Here is an 18,518-nt window from a genome sequence, read left to right on the forward strand (position 1 = left end):
TGGTGCAAAAGTAATCGCAGTATAAAAGGTTAAAAATAATTGCAAAAATCGCAATTATTTTTGCACCAACCTAATAGCTTTGACAGTTTCCAAAAAAACTAGAATAACCACTTGGATGTGTATTCTATAAATAGAGAGGGGTATGAAGGACAGAGGTAACCTTTGGGAATCCACGGCAAGAGGAAATCAAAGAGGAATGGTCTTAGAACAAGAAACTGGATTAAAACCGGTAATAATTTCTTCCCTCGATCTGCTATTCCAAATCATTAAAATGATGTAAAACCAAATTTAAGAAGAAGAACATGCTCAGATGATGACTCACGGATAATTTTCAGTCCAATTTGACTTACATGAGGAAAGAAAAATCGGTTCTATAGGAAAAGGAATACGTCTTCAACTAAAATATTTTCAACAACCAGTCAGATCGCTCTTTGAAAGAAAAATTCGAGGGCTTTCTTCTTGACCAAGATTCTTGGTTTGACTTATGTTTTATGCAAAAGAAATCTCCAACAAAAATATAGCCATCTCCACGGAGCCTAACTGAAACTTTGAAATCATTTTGGGATTAAGTTTTAAAACAAAATGTTTTTCCATAAAGATACTATCCTGCCATTATAGAGTAAATTAAAACTAAATTAGTTTTTATTCGAAAACTCCATTTATCTGTGCAGTAGTAAATTGCTTTTAGTTGGGGTTTAGAGAAGCACTGACTAATTACTTTCCCATGGCACCTAAACAAGGCAGTTATCAGGGTTATACTTTGACTAAATTAAAGACACAAATGACAGCCTGTTAACCACGGGGGATGCCCATCTCAAGAGGGTCACAGCGCAAACTCATCTTTTCTATCTTATGACCGTCACTGCCACAATTAATACACTTTGTCTGCCTTATGTTTTCCTCCATTTGCCACGCAAACTCTCTTGGTAGGCAATGGGCATCTAATCAGGAGGGCCTCCAGCAAGATAAGCCGTGTCCATGGACAAAAGGAAAGCAAGCAGGGAAACACCAGGACAGAAATATGGAACAGAAGAGGATGAGAAGGAACAGTGGGAGGGAGAAGAAACGAAAAGGAGAAGAAAAGATGGCAGAAATAAGGAAAGAGGTAAGACGTGCAGAAAGGAGACAAACTGAGGAAAAGAAGTCGACACTAAGGAGAAAAGTCGACGAGGGCCCCTATAGGCACATCAGGTCAGCATTGTGATATGAGTTGTCTCCTCAAACTCTGACTCTTTGTTTCCCCGGACGGAGTAACAACTCCTGTGTGCCATTACCTGGATGAGTTCGTCCAGCTCAGTCGAATTGACACAGGAGTGTTCGGAAATGAATGTTTGCTTCTGGATCACGATGGTGGTCCTCTGTGAAATCTCGTGAGGCTGCTCCAATGCTTTGAACACGGTGGCTCCAATGATCAGATAGAGGACGACCACCAGGAAAATCGTGGAGACCGTCTTCCATTTCATAACATTAATGGCTGTGTCACTCTCCACCCGAGAAGCAAGCACAGTGGGTTTTGTGGAAAACGAGAGCCTTGGTTTGGAGTTCTGAGCCGCAGATTTTGGATCCAGCAAGTCAGGTGCCGCCACTGACGACAAGAGAGAACAAGGATTAGGTTGGAGGAGATTAGAGGGGTAATGGTCGGACTCCTTTAAGGGGTCAGCAAAGGTTGACTGAACTCTGCTGGTTCTCCCGGTGGAGAGTCTGGAAACTAAACCAGAAGTGCTCCTGCTAGATTGCATCCAGGCCCATATATATGGGATCAAGGAAAGGGGGCTGGGTCTTAGCTCTCTGCTGCCATTGGGGATCCAGATGGGAGGAAAAAAACAGGAGGTGGACAAAAAAAGTTAAAAAAATAATAATAATAAGGAATGCCTGCGTTCTTCCTAATTAAATTCAAAATTTATATCTGTCTACCATGCTAAACAGCGAAGACTTACTGAACTCCTAAGAGTTGATGACACTAAACCAGATATTTGAGTACTCATGAAGACGGTTCATGGGTTTATTTCTCTTCTCAAGTACTTAACACTCTATAACACAAGCAGTCAATGTTAATAACATTCTCTAGTTTTATTTAAGCATTCATTATAATAAAGGAACTGTATTATGAGTAAATTTGTGACCCAAACATTGTTGCTCAAAAACATTAGAAATTTTCTGGTAAAACACGGTAGTAAATAAACTACTCAATAGCCCAATCTTTTTTTTTTTTCTCCTCTAAAGTGGGCTTATGATTAAGCATTCTCTACATTTTGTTATTCAATCTCTGACATGTTTATAAAAACAAAAGCATTGCTACCCATTGTGGCACAATCCTAGGTGCAGCCAAGATATGACAAGTTCCTGCCATTTCAACAGTGAATGTTATCGCATACACAAAAATTAAAACCTTGTCTCACACTTTGGACCCTACTGTTCTGTACAAAGATAATTGCTCCATTAGAGTGGATTTATGTGTTCTCTAACAAATTCCCATATACTCTGAGGTGACTCTAAATCCATTTATTATTCATCTCAGCTATTCGAAAATATCATTAATGGATTCCTTTTTAGAAAATACACAAGACATACTATACTTCCGCTTGCTAGGGGGAAAATAAGCCATCTACTACAATATATTTGATTGGGAAGGCAACATTGAACCAAAGGGGTAAGAGAATGGCCGAAAAATAGGAGATTTGAAAAGGCCATTAACTCAACCAGAATAATAGATTTAACGTCCACAATTATTGTAAGTAAAATTAGTGTATGTAATACACTAGTAAATGATAACCTAATCTAAAAGACATTTAGGTAAGCATACAAGAAATCCCTATGGAATTACACCCAAATACCTTACAAGAACCTCAAATTACTTAAGGATAAGAAGGGAATAAAGCCTGTCAATTTTCGCATGGCTACATATCCTGCCCTCTTGACTACCATTAAGAATTAAGATGTAGGACTACAACAGTTTGAGTTCATAAAATAAATCTTCAGTTGCCCATCAAAAAGCTTTGCAAGCAAAGCTATGTGAAGCGCCAGACCTAAGTCGTGTTGTAAAATGATGGCAGATAACACAGGGCTCCTCAACCAGCAAAGCGCTAAATGATTCTGACTTTAAAGAGATGAAGTCAGAGCTCTGATGAGATAACTGTACCCATGGCTCCACGAGGAAATTCCACATACATACATTACAGCAATTTCCTATGGTTCAACCTGCTATATACAGGTCTGTACAAGTTTCCCTTCTGATACACTCACCTGCTCCGAATAAAGCCCCACACTAGTAGACACCTTCAACATCCAATATTTATAAACGTAACTCAAAATTAGCACTGTTTAGTGTTTTAATTTAAAAAAAAACTTTTTAAAATAGAAATGCTGATAATAGGAAAAATCACTGTCATCTCCTGTTTAGCCACCCCACCTTCAAGCTGCTCAGTGAGTCTGAGCAAAAAATAAAGATCATAATCTAAAATTAAGCCATTTGGGGGAATAAAAATGACAGAAAATCACACAGAAGCTCTAAATGATCTCGCTGAAGGAAGCTTCCCAAGCCTGTACTCTCCAGTTCTCTGTGTTCTCATATTTCTGATTTTTCACATCCATGGTTTCAACTCGCTAGAACTAGAAAACACCAAGATTGTTTACCTCGATGCTCCCAAAACCCAATCCTAAAGCCCATACCAAACTAAGGCATTATCATTACACGCTTTTGGAGAAAGGGGATAAAAAAAATAATAGTGTGTGTGTGTGTGTGTGTGTGTGTGTGTGTATTAAGCTAATATATTTCCTAATGGAGTTTAATTGTTTTAAGCTATTGATTTTTTTTAATTAGCAGAAATATTTATAATGCACATTTGGCAGGCCGAATGGGCAGAAACTGGTGAAATACCAAAATCAAAACAACAGCCTTTCCTCTCGGTCTAATATGGGGAACCATCTAGGTTTCCATCTCCAGTCGTTTGATGTATGATCAGGAAGAGAAGGTCCTTAGGACAAGGAACCAAAGATTCGCCCCTTCCACACACTCTGCACCATCACTCCCTCCCTCCTCTGCCCCCAGCGCATCACAGTCTCCTTTTAATCCTGGTCTCCCATCCTCACCCAGGTCTGTCTTCTTCGCTCCTGGGTTCCATGGACGACTCAATACCAGGAGAAGCAAGCTTTTTTCAGCACCACTGCCTGTCCCACCACGCAAAGGGCAACAAGTGTGACCAGGGTCACCAAGCGTCCTGCCTGTCGGCTACACCCAAGGGTTGACCCTGCTCCTCCTTCGGAAACTCCCCCAAGGTGTCTCAAATCCGTACCCAAGGCATATGCAAAACCCCCAGGCACCAGCGGGAGGGGGGAGGGAGAGGCAGCGAGGAGAGGATCCGTGGATAGGTTTGCTTCCAACCCCAGATTATGACCCAACACCTTGGACGGGAAACGAAGGTGGAAAACCTCCCAGTGCTGCCAGCGGGGCACTTGCCGCCCTCCCGGGACAGGCAGGGGCGGGAAAGCGCGGGGCGCGAGGTGGAGGGGGGTACCCGGGGTCTCACCTCCTGCTCTATAGCCGGGTCTCTCCCGCGAGGCGCTGGGAAGCATGAGGCATGCAGCATTCACAATGTTTTTGAAAAAGACGGACTTGAACCTTTTACAAACACGCCATTGTACTCACTTCTTATTCAGAGACAGGCTGCGCGCTCCGAGCTGCACGGGCAGGCATTTTCCCCGGCTTTGTTTTACAAGGTGGGGAGAGCGGGGCTGGACGCGGGAGGGGGTGGGGGGGAGAGCGTGAGAAGAAATGAAATCGCGGGAAGGAGGGGACACCGGCGGGCTGGGCAGAGGGCGAGGCCGAGGCCAAGTTGGGCTCGGGCGCCGCCGCCCCCGCGCGCGCCTGCGGCCGGGCCCGGGTCACCGGGAGAGCCCGGTCCCGCGCCCGCCCGCCGCCGCCGCCGCCGCCGCCGCCGCCGCAGCTGCCGCGCGCTCCGCCCCGGGCTCGGCGCTGGCCCGGCCGTGGCGCGGCGCGGCGCGGGGGCGGTCGGTGCAGCCCCAGCGGCAGTGCGCCCGGGCGTCTTTGTGCGCGAGCCTCGCTCAGCCCCTCTTCGCATGTCTTTGTGTGCCTCCCCCGGCCAAGCCCTCCGTGCCCCGCGCTGGGTCTGGCACGGGCTCGGCCGCCCTCCACGGCTCTCTCTTCCAGGCTCGCTCCACTCTCCCCTTGCCGGCTCCTTTCCCTCCTTTCGGAACTCCGTCCCCCTAGACTCCCTCCCCCCCATCCCCCCCCCCTTGGGCTCGCCTCTCAACACCCTCTGCCATCCCAATCCTTGCCTGTGTCGCCCCTGCCGATGCTCCCTTCCAAAATCTCCCTCGACGCGCCTGCCCGCTTGGGGGCACAGCCCTTGGGCTCACCTGCTGCCTCTCCTCCTCTGCCCCTTCCACTATTCCAGCCCCTTCCCCAGATCCCCACTGTCACTCTGGCACACTGGGCTCCAGCCCATCTCTTTCCCGTGCGGGGTGTGGAGCCGAGTCCTGGGGCGCGGGTCCTCCGACCCCTACACATAGGCATCCTCCCTTCCCTTTAGCACCCCCACACACACACACACGCCAGGGTTGTACGGAGAAGTGCCCCCTTTGGCGCCCTGAGACCCCTGGAGTGGGGCCGGTAATGAGTGTGCTGGCTTCTTCAAATCTACGCCTGGGGAAGAGTTATCGAGTCACTAACAACCCCCACCCCATCCCCAAGTGTGCTTGAACTTGGCAGAGACCTCTGATCAGAATGAATGTTCCGGACCAAAAAGATGGGGAACGCACCGAGAGCCAGGGTGAAGACATCGAGGGATGCAGAGGGAATGGAAGAAAGATCGATTAGGCTCTCAGGGCAAGACCCCTTTACTGGGGACAGAGGTAGCGAATGTTCTTGGTAGAGCAGCGGGGTGGAAGCCCTGGGACCTTGTCTGACTGGGCTCCTCCGGCACACCTCCCCATCAAGATCCCGGCTTGGCAAGTACCAGACCCCGCCCAGACTCGTAAACCGCCGAGCGAGGGCAGCTGAACTCATGGGGACCGGGGCAGAGGAACCGAACCCTCAGAGGAGGGATAGAAAGCGCACAGAATGCAAGCTGCCGCTGTAATAGGCGAGTCCTCTCACCCCACACACGCTGTAGCGGAACTTCTCTGATCGTTTGTAAACTCTCTCTTCCTTTCCAGTTTCGCAGCGGGAATCCCCAGCTGACCTCCACCCTCCCAGCTCTACCGCTGTATTAGAGAGTTTATCTTCCAGAAAGGCAGCTTGGCCAGATGGGATTCTTTCCCCAGTTACAAGAACCTCTTAGTGACAGCTATAGCCGTGAGGGAGATGTAAGGTAGAGCAGAAAGACTTGATTGGAAAAAGAACGTTGTAACCCTTTTGCAAGACTGTGGCCACTAATGATTAAAAACACCAATTTTAAAAAAAATTCTGGAATAGATTCAGCAGCACCTCTTTCTCCTATTAAAACCGTCCTCCTTATTAGGAATTCCTTCCTGCTGGAATTGAATATGTTTTTCCTGACTTCTGCTCTCAATAATAATATAATCGGATGTCCTTTCTAAAAAGGTGAATCAGTTCCTCTCACTCTCAAACTTAAAACCCTTTCAAACTCTCCAGGTCACATATAATGTGCTTCCTGATTGCTTCTCTTTCAATTCCAGGCCTTCCTGGATACTGTCACTTTCCCTCACACACCTTCCCCAATCCTATGTCCAACTTTAGGTGACTAAGACACTGTATCAGTAGAGTTCTCCAGAGAAACAGACCAACAGTGTGTGTGTGTGTGTGTGTGTGTGTGTGTGTGTGTAAAAAATTAATTTGAAGGAATTGGCTCATGGGATTGTGGGGGCTGGCAAGTCCTAGGGAAGCTCTGGCAGACTGGAAACTCAATCAAGAGTTGATACTTCAGTCTTGAATTTCTTCTTTACTGGGAAACCGCAGGTTTGCTCAGAAGACCTTCAACTGATTATGTGAGGCCTACCCACATCACCTAATCTTTCCTTAAAGTCAACTGATTGTAGATGTTAAGTACCTTTACAGCAATACCTAGATAAGTATTTTATTTAATAACTGCGTACTAGAGCCTAGCCAAATCGACACACAGAACTAACCACCACAGATGTTATTCTTCCGATTCCCAGTTGTCTGGAAATGTCTCCTGAATCCTGGCTATTTGCTTCCGATAGCAACTTATGCTTCTATCATTGACTTTGTACTAGTAACGTTGAACTTTGCACTTGTCACGTTGTATTGTGCTTCTTTAGACTGTAAGCTCAGGGAGGTCATTAGCCATGTCTATTCCCCATATTACCGACAATAACCAGTGACTGGTACTAAATAGGTGTGTGATTAACATCTAAATGAAAGTGTGATTGCTGACATCCGCCACCTGGTCTCCTTCCAGGGTATCCTACGTCTATAGGAAATGAGATGAATTCACCACCCTCAGAATCATTTTCTGCCCTGTCACAGGGTTTTGTTCTCCAGATGAAATGATCCTAAATAAAACACTTTGAGTGTTCTGGGTTTTTCATTTGTCTGTTTGTTTTATTTTTCCCCTTTTGTTTAACGAGTCGGTGATTTTTGTTGTAGTTGTTTCCTTTGGCAAATACCTTGCCAAGCACTGATCCTCTGTCAAACTGGCTGATGCTTAACTGCAGTGGGGATTAACTCACGGTTTAAAGACACTTGTATGGTTGTCAGACACTTGTATGGTTGTTGTGCAGGGTGTCATGCGGGGTCTCCTGGCTCTGTCCCCACAATAGTGCTTCCCTTTAAGAGGACTCATGGGATGTAGGACTCATCGCCAGTCCCAAATGCTGAAATGTCATTTTCCCTCCTTTTCTTTATCAATTGATGTGAAGTAGCTGTCTTCCATGTTCCCTTTTGCATTATTCTCACATTAAGCGCACATATATAGAGTGTGTTGAGGGGAGAGGGTGGGTGGATTTGCTTTATGGAGACATTAAAACAAGGTTTTAAAAACAAATGTAAACTGTAACATTAGCAGGAATCACTCCACCAAGCCAACCTGAGCCTCACAAGCAATTTGAAAGAACCAAGAAACCAGTCCCCACACTGATCTAACCCTGCTTTCCACTGCAGCCCCTTCACAGCCCCCTCAAGTAAGTACCTTACCCCTTTAAGAGTCTTCTTGTGCCAAACACATACTTACTCACAGGCTTTGAAGTAAGAGTCAAAAAAGGAAGTACACTAGGTTGTGTATCATTGCAACTGGAGAAACAAGGAAATGGGATGGTTTATCCTGTTTAATTTTATGCCCGCATAACTCAATACATATAAATCCTAACAAAGCATAACAAAGAATACGTAGACGCAATTTCTTCCATGCTGCGGGACTACTAGACACCCCTGATCTTTATTTTAATGGATAGGAAAACCTGAAATAAAAAGCTTTAGCTCCCCAAAATTCTATACTGCCCTCCTCGTGCTTTCATAGCTGTTGTTCTGCTCAAACTAGCAACACCAAAACCTACAAGACTTCACTTTTAGGTTTATTTTGCCTTTGACTTTGGCTTACTTAAAATGCCATAGTTAAAAAACAAATGAGCATGCCACTGTGTTCCCCATAATCCAATCAGACCTGGAATGTTGGAATCAAAGTGACTTCTGTGGTGTCCTAACTCTACCATTTTTGAACCTGTGCTTACTGCAGTGGGGATTACCTCACAGTAAATGTGAGTTTGAGGGAGTCCCTTTATCTCTCTGACCATCAGTTTCCTCATCTACGCAACAGAGATAATACATTGAACTCACAAGAAATTGTTCTAAGAATTAAAGTGAACCAGCATATATATGTTTAACATTGTAGGTCCTCCAAAGAATTTTATAATAAAATTCTCTCCTGTGCTTCATCTAACATCATGAACCAGGGGCCAAGCAAGACCACCAACAAATTCCAACTCTATGATGATCTTGCCATTTATTTTACCTTTTGAAAAACACAATCGATCAAGTCTAAGATGAGGGAGAATGAATCACATTCATGAAATATTTCTTGAATGTCTACTAGGTAGCAAACAGGAGCTCTGTAGATAGAGCAAGATTGATGCATTCATTAAGCTTATGGTCTAGAGCAGAAATGGTGCTAGATAAACAAAATGAAAACTCAGATAAGTGTAATAAAGAGAAGGGACAAAGTACTATGAAGGTATATAATGTTGGAGGGTCAGGGAAGGCCTGCTAAAGAAGTGACCCTGAAGATAAGCAAGGAGACAGAGAGGCAGAATGTAAGAAAAGGGCTTCTTCAGAGGGAAAACATGTGGAAAGCCTGTGGCAGGAAGAAGCTTGGAGAATTTGGGGAGCTCAGTGAGTGAGGATTGGTGGTGGACAGTGATCAAGCTGGAGAGGCAGGCAAAAACCAGGTCATTGCAGCACGTTGATTTTAATTAATAACGGGACGGACGCTGATGAATTTTAAGCAGAGGGCTAACCTCATTAGATGGCATTTAAAAAAAATCACTCTGGTTTCTATGTGGAGAACAGACAAAAGGTAAACAAAAATGTAAGCATATAGACAGTGAATTTAGACATCATGGCTTTAGCCCAGGTGAGAGAGTCATGGTGACTTGGAAGAGAGGGGATGAGAGGTGGCAGTAGAACAATAGGGCCCTGTGATCCACCAGGTTGGGGAGTGAATGGTGAGGGAGAGGGTGGGCATTTTCCAAGAGGTTCTAGTTGGCTGCAAACTTGGGGGGTGGGGAGACGACAGTATAGACAGTCACTTCAGTGAAATGCTTGCCTGTTGTGGTCCTTCTGAGGGCACTGACCTCCCCCTGTCACAGCTTGCAGGACTCATCCCTGATTGCGGGCGCAGTGTGTCCTGGGTCTTAGCCAACACAGTCATGATTCCTCAGTCTCTCAGTTGGTTCAGGCATGGGCTTGTGAACCACTGAGTCAATGGAATTTACGTCAAAGTTTCTGGGAAACAAGACTTTCATGCTACGCCACTGACCTTGAGCCCCAAAGCCTTGGAGGCTTTTATGCCAATAACAGAGGACAAACTACCTGAGAATGGAGCCAATACAGAGCAAACAGAACCAAAACGACCAGGTCCAGGTAACAACCTTTAATCAATTCCTTATATGAAACTACACCGTAAGCTGCACACATTGCCTTTTCTGGATAAATTAGTTTGTGTTGAGATTTCTGACACCAGAAATTAAGAGTCTTAATTGAACATTGCAATACAAAGAATTGGAGAAACTGAGAAATAATTTAACTATATGGAGGTCTCTATCTTAGAGACCCACAATGAGTCTTGCCTCCCAGTATTAATGCCCTTGTGTTACTCCCTCCCTTTGAATGTGAGCTGCCAATGAACAGAATACAGCTCGAGTGATGGGAGGTCCCCCTCCATGATACAGTTATAAGAAGACCGTGGCTTCCCTCTTGTTTGCTCTCTCTCATTCCCTCTCCCTCTGCTGGAAGCCAGCTGCCATGTCATCAGGCAGACCTGAGGAGAGGCTCAAATAAGTAAGCCTGGGAGTGAATCTCCTGAGGTCTTCCACAGCCATGTGTGTAAGAGAGAGTGGAAGCAGATCTGAGACATGCGATGATTGTAAGCTTCCGCAACACATTGAGTGTAATCCCTTGAAAGACCCTGAGCAAGGACTACCCAAGTTAGCTCCTCTGGGATTCTTGAAACTCACAAACCAAGATCATAAATGGTTCTTGTTTCAGCTGCTAAGTTTTGGGGTAATTTGTTATGTTGCAATCGACAATAATACAACTTCCAAGAGTTAAATTCCAAGCAAGTTTATAAAGGGTCAGTTAGAACCAAGCTATGCAAATTACTTTAAAAAGGTAATTCTTCGAAGGACAAAATTCATTAATTTTGAAGTACTCATGTCTCTAAAATTAAAATGTGTCAATCAGAAGGGAAGGTGGACCTCATCGTAAGAATAGAAAAGGGAGACAGGAGGTAGATGTTAGCAGTACCCATACATGCATAGTCTAGAGAGCAATGGGTCTCAAACTTGAGAGTGCGTAAAATCACCTGAAGGTTTGTATAACAGATTGCTGAGCCCACCCCCAGAGTTTCTGATGCATCACGTCTGGGGTGGGGCCTGAGGACTGGCATGAACAACAAGTTTCCAGGTGAATGCTGATGCAGGAACATACTTTGAGAATCCCGAATGAAAAATCTTGAATGAAAAACAGGATCTGGGTTCCCTCTGTTCTGAGAGCTCAAAGTTACAGAGGCCGGTTCTGCACTGGTGAAAAATTGGGCTAGTGGGCAACTCAGATTCTCTGCCAACTAGGTTGGCAAATCATGGCAGGCACTGGCACACATCACCATTCAATCCCAGTCTCAGAGGTGTGCAGTTCAAAAGTTCTCTCCACTAACATTACTACCTACATGTGTTAAGTCATTTATGGTACAAGAAATATATTTCGTCACTCATTCAACTAGTATTTATTAGGCACCTTCTGTGTACCAGTAAGGTACTTTTCTAGCTCTTGGGGATATATCGTAGTAACAAAGATACACCAAATTTTTGTAATGATGGAGTTAAAATAAAGAAAGAATGATGGTAGAAAAACTATGTCTATGTCTATTCAGTAAAACTTCGCTGAGTTGCTGAGGTTCCTGATTACAGTACTTCATTTTCAAAAACGTAAAAATGCCACTTTGCCATAAAAACTTCATAAAATGCATCAAAATCAAGCAGTTCACTTTGTAAAAAATAAAAGTAGTCACTCTAAAATATATAACACTTAGCAATATCTTTTTAAATGGCTTTGTGTGTATATATATATATATATATATATATATATATATATACATATATATTGCTAACTTTCAAATAAATGCATATACAGAAAAATATGAAGAAAGATAAGATTTGTTAAACGTAAACGAGAGTCTCTTTTTAAATGTTATTTCTTGGCCCTGTGTGATTTCTTTTTAGTTTTGAAAATTCATGTACGTCAAAACCCCGTCTTTCAGATATAAACGTGGGTGCTTTAATCAGTGTACACACTTATTTTTTTAAAGTAAGCTAATATTCACATACAATTTTGTTCACCAGGGAATAGGATAATGAATAGGGCATTGTAAAGAACTCCTTATAAAATGGTATTGTCATAATAAATTCAGAAAACATTAGAACTTACTTAGTTTACGAAGGAAATTCTGCTCCAGATTTCGTTTGCCTTTTCAAAACTGAGTATCATAAACTGTCACTAGGAAATGAACATTTTACTTGTATGTATCTAGACTTTAACATTTTCCACCTTTCCACCTCTGGCATCACAGGTAAATCCTCCACTGACAATGAATTCATTTGATAATTTTTTAAGTCTCCCAATATTAGGCAAACTAATTAAATCAAATGTGATGCTTCGTATTAAAATCAACCATAAATCTAGAGAATCAGAGCATTTTCAATTTTTCTTGATGGCTGTTATTACCTAATGAATTTTCAGCACATCTAGTACTTTATTTAATACTTACATTTGTGAACATTTGCCAGTCCTGCATTTTGCCTTCACTTGAGAACACAAATTCTGATAGTAGTGCATGCGGTTTGTGAAGACTAAATCAATTTCTCTTCTAAAATGAGGCCACAAGCCATAAAGACAATTAAAAAAATACCTGCCTTATTTAGAATCTCCTAAAGATATTTTTTGATGTGTCTTATAACCAAAAATCTTCAGTTTACCATATATAGAGAATCTAGCTTTCCCTTATACTTTTGTGTGTGTATGTCTATAATTAAATGAGCACCTACAAGTCTTGCCCAAGGCCAACTGCTAGTTTAGGGAATAATTTAGATAAAACTTCATATATCACTCAGGGTGCATTTGTTCTAAAAGAAAATCCTAAAACATAGAAGAAGGCAGAATTTTGTGGAATTTCAAATTTTGTTAAGATGGTTGTATGATCTGTCCAAATTCTGCAAAGTGATCAAGGCAGGACTGTCACTACCAATACCTGTCCCCAGGAACTTTCGCCAGTGGCCTCATCTCCACTGACGTCCAATCTATTCTCCACACTGCAGCCAGATGGATCTTTTAAAAATAAAATCTGATTGTAAAAGCTATATAAGATGGCAGAGGAGTAGTAGCTTGGGGGGTGAGTTACCACTTTATGAGGGGTTTAAATGTCTAACTAGTACATTGCTTTGTACACCTGAAACTAATATAAATAAATTAAAAAATTTTTAAATAAAATCTGGTTAAGTTGAAGCCTTGATTAAAAGCATACATTATCTTCGCATTGCCATCAGGATAGAGACCAACATGCTAAGGGCCCTGAATATCCTTGCCCTGTCAATACTAATGGTAACAACAAGAAAGAAAAACAGGAATCATAACAATAGGTAACATCGATCGAGTCATAGGCACCAGCCATTCTTTTAAGACTGTTTCATTTACTATCTCATTTAATCCTTGTAATAACCATAAGAGGTAAATACTGTTATTATCCTCAGAGAAATTAAGTAACTTCCCCAAAGTAATATAGCTAGGAAGTTAATACACTCTAGTATATAGAACCCACCTCACCGGGCTCCCCAATTTCCTCTCTGTGATTCAGCTACCAGCTGGTTTCCTGGTTCTTGAATATGCCCTACCCGTTCTTTCCTAGGAGCCTTCAGTCTTTCCAGTCTAAATTGTGCTTGTTTCCTTCACTACTAGAAAGTCACTTCTACTCATCTTTCAGACCTCAGCTAAAACAGACCTTCCTCAGAACAGACCCCATAACCTCCTAACTTCCTAACAAGACCAGCCTGCCACTCTCAACACACTCCATACTCTCCCTTCATTATCCTGATCACAACTGTTATAAAGGACTTGTTCAAATCGTTACTTAGTTAACTGCCTGTCTTAGTTTCCTAGGGTTGCTATAACAAAATACCAAACACTTGTATGGCTGAAAACACCAGAAATTTATAGTCCCAGTTCAGGAGGCTAGAAGTCAGAAATCAAGGTGTCAGGAGGACCCCGCTGTCTCTGACAGCTCTAGGGGAGAATCCTTCCTGTGGCTTCTATCTTCTGGCATTTGCCAGCAATCCTTGGCATTCCTTGGCATTCCTTGGCTTGTGGATACATCACTCCAGTCCGATGGCCATCTTCTGCCTGTGTGTCTTCACACTGTCTGAGTCCCAATCTCCTCCTCTTAAAGACTCCAGTCATATTGGCTTAGGGCCCATCCTAATGACCTCAGTTTAACATGGTTACCTCTGTGGAGACCCAATAAGGTAACATAAGAGGTACTGGGTTTAGGACTTCAGCCTACCTTTTGGGGTTGGGGACATAATAAAACCCATAATATTGCCTAAGAGATTAAAACGAGTTCCAAGAGGGAAGATACCATGGCATCTTGTTCCTCAGCCACATCTGACACATAGTAGGCACAAAACCCAGTATTTATTAAATGAATGAAAGTCCATCTTTAAGAGGTATTATTGAAAGCATCCTGCATTTAATCCAGGCTCAAAATCTCAATGCCTATAGCACCAGGCAGTAACACACATATATGCAATGCGCCCAGTGAACTTGAGGAGATACTCTGTTCAGCTTTAGTTGATTACTGCCATGAAAGAACACAGATCCAATTTTTCATGAGAAGTCAGATATCCAGGTTGTTTTAGAAGACATCTTTCCATTTCAAAACGAGGGCAACTGAATTTTCTAAAATAAACAATGATGGTGACAATAACACTTGTCTGCAGGCTGAACATGGTTCCAATGCACCATAATTGCAGCCTCTGGGTTAAGGAACTATCAGAAACCCTGTGCGGTGACATCTACAATAAAATGCAATGATTCTGTTTACTGAGTTTATAAGTGTGGGAACATCTCGCTTCAATTACAACCCTGCATCCCCAGCACTAGGGCAAGGAGGGTGAAACATTCATTCCCTTTGGAGGGCGCAAGATGTAAGGGAGTGTCAAAAACACAATAATCAAGATAAATATTTTAACACACAGTTTTAAAAATTGATATCAATGCAAAAAATCCACAATGAGAAAAAGTTCAAAATTTGACATCAGGACAGGAAGCAAACCTGAACTTGCATGAGCTAGCGTCCCTCACTTCACCCCATCCCTAACCCTGTTGCCCTGTCTCATGAATACTTACCTTCCTGCCAGATCACCTATGGATGGAGCCTCTCATTTACTGCATCTGCTCCCCTTTCCTTGAGTGCCAGATACTTCCTGTGCTTCCTTCCCGAAGAAGCAACCCCTCACCCACCCAAAATTCTGTGCCCAAAGCATGCAGTGCACTGCAAAGTTGATGAATTAACTTGTACGTCCTGTGGATTCTCCAGTTCATCTTCCCCCTTTGCAAGAATGAATCTTGAATACTGTCACTTCCTGACCTCTAAGAGGCTGATGCTCGCTTATGACCGAGTTGCCTTGACTATACTTTTCCCCAGCCTTTGGCTAGGTCTCTGCTGACTTCTCCCACACAGCCACACCACTAGATACTTCAGAGGCGGATCTGCCTCTAATCCTGCAATAGCTTGCTACTGGAGCCCAACAGGTGCAGGTCAGTTACCATGGAATGCTCTCGTATTGGGTCAGTTTTCAGCCTGAAATCACATCTGAGGTGTGTTAAGACTACATATTACCAACGGCATTTTCAACCTTGTCTAAGCAGCCATTGAAAATACAGACCTCCTTAGCTATCATCACCACACACCCCCTCGGTGAGATAACTAATGTACATGATTAGACAGTAACGGAAGGCAAGTTGTTAATTCAGGTTTGTCACAATCTCTACAAGCTTCTCTCAGATCTTGACAGTCAATGACTTGTCAACATCATACCAGGACTAACACAGCCAGTTATGCAAATATATCTATGAACTGCCAAAGCACCCGTTGGGAAAACAATTGGAACCAGCATAGAATCTTCAATACTACATAATCCCCGAAACTGTAATTTGAATAAGAGCAAGATACGATAAGAAAAATTAATCTTGGCCCTCAGTTCCTGTGAAATCTGCTTCTTCACACTTTAGAAAATAACATAATTAGACAATTAATGTAATTTGATCAGATAGTTGCCTTATCATATATCCTGACAGCAATCCTCTGTGAAACCTTCCCTGTTCTTTACATAAAGATAAATTTGATCACAATTGCTGTATGTTCTGATACACATTCGTAGCACCTTTTCCACTTGTGTGTAGTTTCCTATACGTCCAGTTTCTTCTACTAGATCAAAAGTTCTCTAAGGGCAGGTATTCCATCTGAATTCTTTTTGATTTCTTAGAACACATAGTAGGTACTCAAGTGTATTTTTTGAATTAGTGGGAATAAAGGACCACCACTATCACAAAACACAAAATCACCAGATCCTATGACCTTTATGAAAAAAGATTTCATGGTAACAGTGACATTTATCATCAAAAAACATTTAATTCACATCAAGGTAGTTTTGGTACATTGTAAGTCACGGTATTTCTTCCAGGCCCTTCATTATCCCAAATCATTCAATTATCATGCAGATTCTCATGAAAATCAGCATAGTCCATGGGGAAGATCGCAAGCTGCCTAGGTTCAAGTCCAGGCCCAGACACTTACTAGCTGTGCCTTGTTTCCTCATCTGTGAAATGGGGATGAAAAGTATATTAACTTCAACTTGTTAATAAGACCTCAAAGAGTTAATACCTGAAATCTGTTTATAATAGTGCCTGGAACGTAGGAAGAATTCAACAAACATTAGTCACTATTAATACTATTATCCCACTGATAGCACTGAATCATGAAGAAAGGGAGAGAAATCAGGTCTGACACAAGAAGTGAAACAAACAGAAAGAGGCCTATTATCTTGTAGGGCTTTGGCCCAGCAAATATGGAAGCTGGTTTTCAGGAGCCAAAGGAGCAATTGGGATTCAGGAAGGAATCAGGTCATTGAGGCTGCAAAACAAGGAGTCAAATTCCAGCCTTTCCGTTTTAGAAAGAAAAGAACGGCAATTCAGGCAGCTTCTTTCTAAGGTAGGGAGCCTTTTCCACAGTCCCTGAAGTATGGGAAGTCTTTACCAGAATGCAGCCAACAAAGGATGGATAAGTGGAATCCGGTGAGGTGAAAACCGAAGGCAGTAGTAGGTAGGTTTACAAGGCCTCATTAGGTGCCCAGAAATAGACCCAGATGTCACTTCTCACCAGTAAAGGTGGGATGTTGCCACTTTTTCTACCTGCACATGTTTAGGTCTCCCTCTGGCTGTGGCCCCAACATTCTGGACTACTGCTATCCAAAACTGTCCCTTAAATTGTGTTGACTGTACTGCCTATCTCCTTAGCAACCACGATTCTTTTAAATGCTTCTGGGTTTGCTTGATTCCCCACTCCCCCGCCCCCTCTTTCCATTGTTATCAATATTGTTTTCTGGACAAACATAAAACTTCTCTTTTCCAGAAACAGATTTCTAGCTAAAGGAAAACTTTTGTAACCCCAAGTAGTTAGGCTAAGGGGACCAATGTATGCAAATAACAGATAAACACAATAAAGGCCCCCAAACGAAGTTCGTTGAGCCACCAGATGTGATGTGTATTTACTGCTGTGACTCAGATATTATATGCGTTCCCTCTGCCAATTCATCAAAGATCTCTCTTATTGCCATCACCCTAATATCACATTCTGCTCACTTTAATTAAAACTGAGATGTCAAATATTTACGGTACTATTTTTACAATTATTGATGAAAATCTGTTTGCAGCATTGCTGACTAAGTACAGCTATGAGTAGAATAAACTGCCTTTTGTTTTGTTTTGTTTTGTTTTTTATGTCTACCCCAACAGTGGAGGGCTACATTTTGTGGTAGTTTTTCTTTGGATAAAAGTTGGGTGGAAAATAACTTTAGTGTTGTCCATTAATATTTTCTCAAGAAAGGGAACCAACAGTGTACTGTTCAGATTCCAAAATGTCTTGCCATCCTTCTCATTAATTGTAGTATTTCTTTTGCCTGAAATGACGGATGTAATTTGCATCATTTTCATCTATGGCATTACAGTCCTCATATACTATGCATGCACATTCTGAGCAGTCTAGATGTCTTCCCTGCTGCCCTTGGCCCCAAATACTGAATTTGAGATTAAGTACCCCTTTACTATGATCCCATAACACACAATAAATATTCAATAAAAATGGAACAATTGTTATCGTTTAAATAGAACTATACTGAAAACTCCAGAGATCGGGCGATAAAAATATGAAAACCAGACAGCACTTTCAGTAAAGATTTGATTATCTATCAGGGATGACAACATTTCCATGAAAAAAAAAAATGAATCATAAAAACAGACTTGGAAGGGACCACAAAGGAAACATCTGCCAAGGTACATAATAAATATGTATTTAAATAAATTACATGGGAGCATTGGCCAGTTATATTGTGAGGCCTTCTCTTTGAGACTACTTTAACAATTTGTTTGAGATAGGACATATGAAAATAAATTGTTTTTTAATTCAATTCATGATGAGTTTTTGGTCATTAATCTGGTGTAGATTTCCTCAACATTTGTCTAGTAAAGACAACGTCATCCA

At 42.4% G+C, this 18,518-nt stretch overlaps 1 protein-coding gene across 6 annotated transcripts in view; it reads right to left on the reverse strand.

Annotated features, from left to right (window-relative positions):
• KCNK2 (potassium two pore domain channel subfamily K member 2) overlaps positions 1-18,518 on the reverse strand; it is a 165,073-nt gene that overhangs the window by 98,076 nt on the left and 48,479 nt on the right. For 2 of the 6 annotated variants that reach the window (XM_019738111.3, XM_088801641.1), the window contains exon 2: positions 1,275-1,585. In XM_019738111.3, coding sequence (XP_019593670.1) covers positions 1,275-1,585 — 311 coding nt within the window. Of the gene's footprint in view, positions 1-1,274; positions 1,755-4,089; positions 4,184-4,526; positions 4,901-18,518 lie in introns of those variants that run through there. The other 4 variants (XM_088801642.1, XM_019738112.3, XM_074322151.2 and 1 more) reach the window with 4 other exon arrangements.

Source organism: Rhinolophus sinicus, chromosome 11 (assembly GCF_057876585.1).
Source record: "Rhinolophus sinicus isolate RSI-liver-muscle chromosome 11, RSI-T2T, whole genome shotgun sequence".
Lineage (NCBI taxonomy): Eukaryota > Metazoa > Chordata > Mammalia > Chiroptera > Rhinolophidae > Rhinolophus > Rhinolophus sinicus.